Source organism: Sus scrofa, chromosome 6 (genome assembly GCF_054392235.1).
Source record: "Sus scrofa isolate SSC_HxYL_T2T_F1_AM1 chromosome 6, Sscrofa_HxYL_maternal_Yorkshire_Landrace_v2.0, whole genome shotgun sequence".
Lineage (NCBI taxonomy): Eukaryota > Metazoa > Chordata > Mammalia > Artiodactyla > Suidae > Sus > Sus scrofa.
Genome location: NC_139388.1, coordinates 21,542,925 through 21,554,225, shown reverse-complemented (window position 1 = coordinate 21,554,225; position 11,301 = coordinate 21,542,925). Strand labels below are relative to the sequence as shown.

The following is an 11,301-nucleotide window of genomic DNA, read 5'->3' as shown; positions in this document are numbered from 1 at the left end:
TAGGGGTCTAATCAGAGCTACAGCTGCCGGCCTACACCACAGCCACAGCAACACAGGATCCAAGCCATGTCTGTGACCTACACCATAGCTCAAGGCAACACCAGATCCTTAACCCACTGAGTGAGGCCAGGGATCGAACCCACATCCTCCTGGATCCTAGTCGAGTTCGCTGACTGCTGAGCCACCAAGGGACTCCTGAAATTAAGATTCTTGAAGTAATTCTTACAGTTTAAGCAACTATCCTATGTTTTGTGCAACAGGTTACTTCAGGGATAGAATTTTCTCTTGAAGACAAAGGTACTTCCAGAAACACGAGTACAGCCTTTGCAATTATCTTCCACAGCCAAGATCAGGGTTATAGACCATAGTTTCACTTAAACACAGTTGTTCTAAGCATAGAGATGGAAAGTACTCCTGGGATTTCTTGAAGATTGCTGGACCAGAAGAGAACAGAAAGAGCACACTGACTTCTGTATGAACTTGCATGAACTTCTCAGTATTTCTGCATTCCAATGTCACTACTTTGGACACAGTATTCCAGACACTTCTCAGGTTCCGCAATGCTGAGAGATGAACAAGACACTATAAAACGCTCAGAACTCTCTTAGGCGGCAGAAGGTGATTTTTTTTATTGAAAATAAGGGACAGATTATTTCTGCTATAGAAACAGTAAGAAAATTCAATACCCAGTCGCTGGGGTAAAGATGAACTTTTTTAACAAATGGTGCTGCTATGGCAGAGTGGCCTTTTTCTGCGAAGGGAGGGTTTTGAGCAGAGGAGTAATCTGATTTACTTTTAAATAAGACCACTCTGGCTGCTCTGGTGAGAAGAGTCTGAAGGCGAGGAGGGCGGATGAATGCAGGGAGGCAGTGGGAAAGCGACCCCAACATCCCCAACAGGAATGGAGGAGGCGGCGGCAGGGAGACAGGGAGGTCCTGCCAACCATACGGAGATGCAGAGCAAGAGCAAAAGGGCCAAGGAGGACCACTACATCTGTCCTGAGCAGTGCGGAAGGATGGAGTTGTCAGAAACAGAGATGAGAAAGATGACAGGAGGGGGAGACTGAGAGAGAGTAAGACGAGAGCCTCAGTTTTAGCCGCATGGGCTCAGACGTCCCGGTGGAAAGTCCAGCACGTGGTCGTCTGGGGTTGAAGGGAGAGGTCTGGCTGGAGATGGCATTTGGGAGCCATCAGTGTAGAGATGGTGGTATTTAAAGCCCGACACTGGAGGAAGTCAGAATGGCCAGAAGAGACCTAAGGACTGAAGCTGAAGACTTCCAAAACGCTGAGGCCACAAGAGCGGGAGGAACTGACCTGGGAGACCGAGTCTTGTCCCCTCCTCTAGGAAAGTCCAGCTTGTACCCCAGGGAAAAACCTGAAGACAGTGAGGTCTTCTGTATATAACTAAGGCCAACTTAGGCCCGAGTTACCTGGGAACAGAGCCTTTAAGGGAAAGAGCACACATTCCCCTTGACTGGAAGAGCGAGTTGGTATTTGAGCTCATTTGTTGACTTATTTTGAAAAATTCAGCTCTTTGGCAAAGGGAGCAAATCATAATCCAAGAGTGATGTGGGGGACGGCTGCAGGGGGGAGAGGGCTAGGAATTGACAGGCTCGAAGGCAAATTTGTAATTAGAAATGGGGTTCAGACGCTCCTTGTAATGTAACTCGTTCAGAACTTAAGATGGAACAAATTCTGAACGTGTGCACTCATGTATTCTTGGCATGTGGCCGCTGAGCAAAATTTTTAATAAGAAAAAAAAAAAAGGCAACAGCCTGAGGATTGACTTTGCAAACAAAGCTGTCTATGAATCCAAAAATTAAACAATATGCTCTTCTCGCTGACAATGAATTTCATTTGCAGGCCCTGACTCTACGTAAAAGCTCTGCCAGTAATGGAAGTCGTCGTTCTTTTTTAGGACACGGCACATCCCAGTGGAGAATGTCCCCGACATTTATGAGTATTGTGCAAACAAAAGAGCAGTTGCTAAAACATGGATTTATTTGGACATTACTGTCAAATACAATCAGACAAAAATTCTCTGATAGCTTTGCCTGATCATCTGCAGGACTCCAGTTACAGAAATAGAACTCGGACAGAACGTATGCAGGGGCAAAGAGGATCATTTATTTAGCACCAAAATCAAATTATAAAAACCTCAGTTCCATCTTAAAACAGGCATTTAAAAAACATTTTTGACATTCTAAGTCTGCCCCACAACATCGGCACAATTTGGAGACTGAAACCCCACCCTAATTTCCAACGACACAGGCAGTGGTGGGAAGTTGGAAGGGGAGCCAACAGTGTGGAGACGGCTGCCCCTCGAAAGGCCCAGGGGGTCCCAGGAAAGCTGTGCCCGACTCTGCCTGAGGTTTCCTCCTTGATCGCCCGGGGAAGGGTTTTGTGGTTGCTTAAATGGATTCTTAGTAACAGGTCAGGAATCTTCTCTGTCATAACATTGCGAAATTTATTGACGAGAAAAACAACGCTCACGACAGCCACGCTGCTGAGCTTCTCAAACAGCCCTCTTCATTAGGCAACCCTGAAGCTCTGATTTCAATGTCACATGGGCTGGTTACCACCCTTTAATAACTACTTTGCAGTTCCAAACGACTCCCTGACAGCTTTGCTGGGGAGGGAATGGCAGAACCTTGCCACTGCTCTAAAGATCTGAGGCAAAGCAAGCTCAGGTTAACCCTTTCCCGTCACTACAGAAGAGGAAAGCAACGTCTTCTCTTTAGTAAAAACCATGCCACTCATCAGCCTTTCCCTTTGCCTTCCTAATTCCTGGAGACAGTTTTTGGAAATTGGGGTAACTCCCCACAGGCAGGTGGTAGGGGATATTTACAGGTAGGGCCAGCATCCTGGGGGGGGCTGTCCTTTGTGGCACCATGAGGAAGATGAGGCATGGAAGCTCAAGAGAACATTCTGTGAGCAGGCGAGGAAGGCCCATTTCCACCCATGCTTTGGAGCTGGTGGAACTGGACATCTAAGGCCGTCCCCACTCCCGTGAGGAAACCCACTTCCAACTCTATTGCGACGTAGGTATTGATGATCCTTATTTGTGAAGGGCTTGGACTTCTCCCTGGCCGTGGGCCCCTGGGTCACGCAGGCCTGGGCTGGGGGTCAACAGGTGGGACACCCCCAGCATATCCTTTCCCTACCCAATGGTACCCCTCCCAACACTCCTGCAGGAGAGAAGCCGCAGGATGGGACGTGATGCTGGCCCTTTCCAAGGCGAGCTGGGCTTCATCAAGGACACACAGAGGAAGACGTCTAGAGGGAGCAGTTCTGTGTTCTTCCGGCCTTCAGTCTTCCATGTCAGGGAGTTTTCTCTTCTTGTAGTTCTGAACAAGGTTGGAAGCTGTGATCTGAGATGCCTGGCCCTTCTCCCAACACTGAAAGTCATTCAGTCCTTTCTGCCCTGTTTGAAACAAGCCTCTCTCCATTTCGTCCAGCCTGGCTACCAGTGCCGAAGTGTCTTCGTTGTAAGCGTTCTGGGCGGAGTCCATGATGCGGCGGAAGCGGCCAATAAACGTCTGAGGAAGAAGAGAGAGAGAGAGAGAGAGAGAGAGCGAGCAATCAGATACATTTTTAATCCCTGGACGTCCACACTGCGTGAAAGGGAAAGATCTGGTTTAGGACTTGGTCTGAGTCTCCACTGCTGCTCAGGCAAGTTACTGCGAGTGGCCGAGTCTCGGTCTCCTTGTCTGGACTGTGATGAAAATCCACTGAAGCAACATGTGTAGAGCACCCGGCAAATGGCGAGCTCCTCAGAAAGCACTCCCCGTTATTATTAGAAACAAAGGCCATAAAAATGTATTGTGGGGAGTTCCCGCTATGGCTCAACGGGATCGGGGGCATCTTGGGAGCGTTGGGATGCAGGTTTGATCCCTGGCCGGCACAGTGGGTTAAGGATCCTGCATTGCCCAGCTGAACCCAGGATGCAATTGCAGCTTGGATCTGATCCCTGGCCCAGGAACTCCATGTGCCTTGGGACGGCCAAAAAAGAAAAAAAAACCTACTGTGGTCACGTGCAAACAGGTTTCAACCAGAAAAGCCTCCTGATTTAACTGAATGCAGTTTCTACTTTTTTTCCCTTCCATCTGAGGGCAGGAGGGAGACATAGGGTCTGCGAGTGTCATTTTATCACAGGGCTCTGAGTCCACGCCACAAGCCTTTGCTGCAGTTTCTTCAACTGCCTCCTGGTGGCGTCATCTTCTGTGTAAACAACCTTAATCTACAACACGTCAAAGCAGTGATGCAAAATGAAAACATGTCACACCCTAAAAAGGGCAGTCTTCCAATTCTAAAACATGCTCTCGTGACATCCTAAGACAGACGGATCCTCCTTTTCAGCTTTCTGCTCAAAAGAGTTTCATCAACTCCAACTGTCTGCAGTCGAGGTATTGAGGTCTTTGTCTGAAAGGACAGCAACAAAGTTTTCCTTTGCTGCCCACATTAAAAGCAGCACTGGGACATGTTAGGCCAAACAGCCCTGGAGGCTGAGGGAGGGTGTCTCCACAGTCCAGGGAGCAAACATGTTTTGAGCCAGCACTTCTTGTAAAGCTAGAAACAGGGAAGTAAAACCTGAGCTGGAAAGGATGGTTTCTTCTAATATTAACAGAGTAAAAATAACCTTGGAACATTCAAGTCAGATTATACTGTAAAGGATGGTGACACATGAATAACACTGCTTTGTCCATGCAAAACAGTGGTCACAGTTTAGTAAGTGACACTGCATAATCTCACGACACCTTTATAATTTTGGCATTATCATCATCTCCATCTTACAGGTGCAGAGTTGATGCCTAGAGGACTCAAGGAGCTTGTCTGAGTCACACAGCTAGTTCGTGGCCAAGACAGGATGTGACCCCAGAACAGGGGAGAGGAACAAGGAACCAAATGATGGGTGTATCTCCAACAGGAATCCTCAGGCCTGTCCTGAGGCCGGGCTGGGACTATGTATTTAGGTGTCTGTCACCTGTAATCAACCATCACCCCTTTCTAATGGCCAGGACTTCCTGTTGGCCCCAATTCTTAGCAAGCACATATGAAGAGGGGCAGACAAGGAGTTCCCACTGTGGCTCAGCAGAAACAAACCCAACTAGGATCCATGAGGACCCAGGTTCCATCGCTGGCCTCGCTCAGTGGGTTAAGGATCTGGTGTTGCTGTGAGCTGTGGTGTAGGTGGCAGACGAGGCTCGGATCCCGAGTTGCTGGGGCTGTGGTGCAGGCCAGCCGCAACAGCTCCGATTCAACCCCTAGCCTGGGAACTTTCATATGCCACGCGTGTGGCCCTAACACACACACACACACACACAAAGTGCCGGACAAGTCACACGTTAAGTGCATATATGATTGGCAAACACAGTCTAACTGCAGGCTGGCCTGGAATAATAATAAACTGATGATATAAATCATACACTTTCCCGGGTAAGAGTCTGGTGGCTGCCTCGGCTGGCTCCCGAGACGTGTGCAATGCCACAGGTTTTCACAGCCATGACTTGCCTGCAGGAGAGCCTGGGAGATGTCTGCATTCTCTGGGCTGTCAAAATGCAGGAGCTGGGAGCCGAACCCGTAGAAGTGAGGCCCCATTTTGTGGAGGTCCACCACGTTGGCATCTGCACCGAACACCGTCCTCCAACCCTCCTGGTAGATCTTGGGAAGTTCCACCGAAAGGATCCGCCGCTTGTTGTCGAAAAGTCCTTTTGCTAGCCACAAAGGGAGCTCAAGCTTGGAGCCCTGCACGGGACAGGATCGTAGACTTTAAACACATATAACACGGGAGGGAGACGTGCCTGACAAAAAGGAAACGGCCGTGGCCTGAGGGAATATCAGTGCTGCTTGAGGCGAGGGATGGTCAAACGCAGACAATGTAGCTGTGACTTGAAGAAACGAACTGTGTGGGCTGATGCTGGCATGTGCTAGGTAGAGGGTGCCTACATAACCAGCTCCCAGTTAGCACCTTGGAGGCTGACTCTCCAATGAGCTTCCCTGGGAGACAATATTTCATGCATGTTCATTGTTAGAATTAAGCGTGTCCTGCATCCAGCCCCGTCCACTGGGACAGGACTCTTGGAAACTTGTCTGGTTTTCTGCAAACGGCATCTCATGCACCCTTTCTCTTTGCTGATTGTGCTCTGCATTCTTTCATCGTATTCACATTTAAACATTAAGTATGACTATCTGATGTGTCTTGTGAGTCCTCTTAGTGAATCATCAAACCTGGAATTGGGATCCTTTGGGATCCCTTGTACAGACAGAAATGGAGAATCTATCATCAGAAGACTCAGAAATCAAGAAGCAAGAGGAGATCCTGCTGTGGCTCAGTGGGTTAAGAACCCAACACAGTGTCTGCGAAGATACGGGTTCAATACCTGGCCTTGCTCAGTGGGTTAAGGATCCAGCATTGTTGCAAGCTGCAGCGTAGGTTGCATGTGCGGCTTGGATCTTGTGTGGCTGTGTCTTGGCATAGGCAGCTGTAGCTCTGATTCAACTGCTAGCCTGGGAACTTCCATATGCATCAGGTGCAGCCCTAAAAAGAAAAATAAATAAATCAATAGAATAAAAATTAAAAAAAGAAAGAAGCATTACTAGAGAAAAGAGGGACATTTGACAATAACAAAAGGGTCATTAAATTCACAAGAAAAATATAAATATCTGTCTAAACTGACAGAAGTCTTAAGAGGAAACTGAAAAATCTGTACCTATAGTGGGAGACGTTAACATATCTCTTGAGATAAATAAGAAGTAGCAAACAAAACTCAGTGAGAAAACAGACAATCTCAACAAAATAAATAACCAACTCGACCTCATTTATAGGTAGAGATCACGTACTGTGGACCATGACCTCAGAGTATGCAGCTTTTCAAGTGCATATAGGTTAAACTGATCTCATGCTGGGGCTTAAAGCAAGTGTTAACTTTTGAAAAACTGAAATGATTCAGACTACATTCTTCGACCACTGGGAATTAAGCCAGAAATCAAACCCAAAAATGTACAGAGCAAAATCCCCAAATGTTTGGACCTAAGCACCAGTCTTCTAAATAATCCATGGGTCAAAGAAGAAATCACAATGAAAAATCAGATTAAATGAAAATCAGATTAAAACTTGTGAAATGTAGTTAAAGCTGTGCTTAGGAGAAATGCCCAGCATAAAGTTGAAAAATCAATGACCTACGTACCCATCTCAAAATGTTAGGAGAACAAAGAAAATTAAGTCCAAAGAAAGTAGAAGGAAAGTACTTTAATTAAGATAAGAACTTAATGACCTAAAAGTACAAATGAGAAAGTTGACAGAGCCATTACTTAGTTCTTTTAAAAGCCTAATGCAAGAGTTCCCATCGTGGAGCCCGGAAATGAATCCGACTGGGAACCATGAGGTTGCAGGTTCCATTCCTGGCCTCGCTCAGTGGGTTAAGGATCTGGCATTGCCGTGAGCTGTGGTGTAGGTCGCAGACGTTGCTTGGATCTGGCATTACTGTGGCTGTGGTAGGCCAGCAGCTGTAGCTATGATTAGACCCCTTGCCTGGGGACCTCCATATGCTGTGAGTACGGCCCTAAAAAGACAAAAAAAAAAAAGACAAAAAAAAAAAAAAAGGGACTAATACAGTTGGTAAACTCCCAGTAAGACTAATTAAGAAAAAGATCACGGGAGTCCCCACTATGGCTCAGTGGTAATGACTCTGACTAGTATTCATGAGGATGCGGGTTGATCCTTGGCCTCGCTCAGTGGGTTAAGGATCCAGTATTGCTGTGAGCTGTGGTGCAGGTTGGGGCTTGGATCCCCCATTGCTGTGGCTGTGGCGTAGTCCAGGGGGTACACGTCCGATTCAATCCCTAATCTGGGAACTTCCATAAGCCTCAGGTGCAGCCCTAAAAACACCAAAAAAAAAAGAGAGAGAGAGAGAGAGATCATAATTTCTCAATAGAAAGAATAAAAATCCAGACATAGTTATAATTCTACAGATGTTTAAAAAATAGTAAAAGGCGGAGTTCCCATCCTGGCACAGTAGCTAACGAGTGGTTAGTGGATCCAACTGGGAACCATGAGGTTTTGAGTTCGATCCCTGGCCTTGCTCAATGGGGTAAGGATCCAGCGTAGCCGTGAGCTGTGGTGTAGGCCACAGACGTGGCTCAGATCCCGCGTTGCTGTGGCTCTGGCGTAGGCCGGTGGCTACAGCTCCGATTAAACCCCTAACCTGGGAACCTCCATATGCCGTGGGAAGCAGCCCTAGAAAAGGCAAAAAAGACAAAAAGACAAAAAGACAAAAAAAAAAAAAGAATAGCAAAAGGCTATAATTAAAAAAAAAAAAAAGAGTAAAAGGATGTTCTGAGCAACATTATACCACTATATTTAAACATTTAAATATTCAAATTCCTAGCAGGAGGAAAACCAACATATCAAAAGTAACACAAGAATAGAAAATCTGAATAGTCCTATATCTAAGAATGAAATTAAATATGTGACGTTTTACTCAAATTTCCCATGCAGAAGAATCCTAAATAATTTATGCAGACACTCTGCCCTCAAGGAATGGAGCATAATTCCCCACTCCTTAAGCATAGCTGCACATAACAACTTCCTTCCAGAGAGAACAGTGTGGAAAGGGTGAAAAGAGTAATTTACAGTGAAGAATCCTGACAAACCCACCTCAGCTAAGTGATCAAGGTTCCTATCACCATGATAAGTCATGCTGATGGTGTATACACCCTGGTAAAAGGGCACTTGACCTCTATGCTCTATGGTCTTCCTCCTCAAAACACTGTCTAATTATGAGAAAACCATCAGACAAATCCCAAATGAGGAACATACTCTACCAAAAAGTGGGTCAGCACTTCACAAAATTCCTGATCATTAAAACCAAGGAAGGTCTGATAAACTATCAAAGCCATGAGGAGCCTAAGGACCCATGGCTACTAAATGCAATGTGCTGTCCTGGATGGGATCCTGAAACAGAAATAGGGCGTTAGGTAAAAAAGAAGGAAATACGAATAAAGTACGTAGGGCACATCTCTGTCTACCAGTGCGCAAGAGAATTAAACCCTTCACTATCATATTGAGTTTTCCGTCAATAAAGAATGTCTAAATTCTTTTTTACAATGAAGATAAACTTTAAAACATTATTTAGAAACACGGAGGTGAATCTTGAAGAAACTCTGAAAAACATAGACTGTGGAGATGGGAAGGGACATAGCAAGGCAAGGCCTGCTATGTTTTGTTATAAATCTTTTGGTACTATTGACTTTTTAAACTTTGCATATGTCCTACTTTGAAAAAAATTAAAACAGACCAAACAAAAACACCCTTCTAAACAAAACTCAGGTTAAATAGGAAATCAAAAATAACCATTACAAGCCAAGTTCCTGGGACAAACTCGTATTTGAAGTCATGCAGTCTTAGGTTCGAATCCAAGCTCACCGCTTATGAGTCCCTGGCCAAGTTACCCAACCTTTCTGAGCTTCAATTTCCTCCCATGTAACAACACTTAACAGTAGGGTTGTTGAAAAATTAAAGGCTAATACACGGAAAACTATACTCCCCCTGCCCTATCCATGCTGGCAATAAAACTCAGTAAATGGTAGGTGATACTGTCATCGTTATGCAGGAATGAAATTAGCAACTTGGGGCTCCCCGATATTATTTGCTCCTACAGAAGCAAAAACTTTTGTTTTAAGGCAAAAGTGGTCAGAACCATTGGTCCTCAAGTATTCAGTCGGTGCCAATTCTAAAGCAAGAACACATGCCGGGGAGAGAAGACACTGCTGAATTTGGTTGGTTTCAAAACTGAGTGTGGGAGGGAGCTCAACGACTCAGTGTAAATTTCGTTTCCGTAAGGGTCGCGGAGAGTAGGTAGGGAGAAAGACTCTAGAGCGCGGGGAATCGGCGGACAGAACTCCTTTAGCGCACTTCCGGGCCCCTCCTTAAAACTACAGATCCCAGGAGGCAGGGCGCCCGGTCATGCGGCCCCAGGGCCGCAAGGCCCACTGGGAGTGGTAGTCTTTTGGTTAGGGGATCCGCGCCAAAGGCTTACCTGTGGGATCGTGTTGTCTGTCTCGGCCCCTCCGCTCCGGTCCAGGAAGAAAGTGCCGAGGCGCGGCATGGGGATCTCAGTGCGCACCGGGAGCTTTTCGTGGGACATCAGGATATCGTCCAGGGAAAGAAAGTTCTCCTCAGGCCCCAGCGCACCAGACTCCACCCGGAAATAAGCCTCGGACATGGCGGCGGCTGGAGCTCCTCTGCTTCCACTCTCGTTGTTCTGGAGACCTCGGGGAGTCAGGGATGTAGAAGGAGGAGGAGGTGGCGGTGGCTGAGGCTGGTCAGGATTTTGAAGGTTGAGGAGGTCCTTGCGGCCACCTGGTAGGATTCAAACTCTTTTCCCGCGCCCGGGGTTGGGCCAGACAGAAGCAGTCGATCTAGGCGGGTCTTCCCAGGAAGAAGCAATCGACAAAATCTGCGGATTTGGTTTTGCGCAACTCCGTGGTGAGGGAGCAGTAGGTGGATCCGCACTAAGTTTTCTTCCCGCAGTGTAGCCCAGGGTGAGAACTTCAAAGAGAAGCAGGAAATGCCTTTGAAGCTGCAAGAAGCGTCTGCACTAGACTGAGTTATGTGGTCTTTTAAATGTTTACATGAAATTAAAAACACTTTGCAGTACATTTAGGGGCTTAAAAAAGACCATTGCGCCCTTCCTCTCAGGCCTGATCCAGTCTGGCTTAATTATTACAGTTTGTCAGTCTCTGAGAATCTCTGTTAATCTTGAAACATTAAAAACAAAGCAACACTCTAACACTAGCCCCTGACAGTCATTACAGACTTTTCGGAGGAGGTATAGTAGGGTAGATGGGGGGGTGGGTGGGTGGAGGAGCACACGTGGCTTGCAGAGGTCGTCAGTCTATGTCAGGACCTCCCGGTTCACCTTACCATCAACGGCTAACTCCATTTGTGGCTTTTATTTTAAATCCTTAAAAGAAGAAATCTGATGGGCAGTTCATCTCTTTTTGAGGCAGGCCACAATGGTCATAGGTGGCAAGACATTCCATAGATTGGGTGCCTGTCAGGTGCCATCACTGCTCTGGTGGGAAGGGGATGTGATACCAGACTTGGGGGCGTTAGTCAGGGCTATGGATGGTGGCAGTGTTGAGAGAGGCACTACAAAACTTACTTCATAAATCAGGACATTCTGGGCTATAGAGCCATGAGCAGAGGGTTCATGGAAAAGGAATGTGTATTCATCATGTTTTTTATTTTCTGTCCTTTATGAAGCTTTGATATCTTGGGGCCTTGCAGCTCGGGTAGGAA

General features: G+C 46.6%; 1 protein-coding gene across 1 annotated transcript; it reads right to left on the bottom strand.

The window, feature by feature from the left end:
- Positions 1 to 2,104: 2,104 nt before the first annotated feature.
- Positions 2,105 to 10,377, bottom strand: GINS3 (GINS complex subunit 3). The gene is given in 3 exon segments (NM_001244332.1): positions 2,105 to 3,538; positions 5,511 to 5,744; positions 10,037 to 10,377. Coding segments are annotated over 3 exon segments (651 nt in total). The 5' UTR covers positions 10,223 to 10,377; the 3' UTR covers positions 2,105 to 3,307.
- Positions 10,378 to 11,301: the final 924 nt, after the last annotated feature.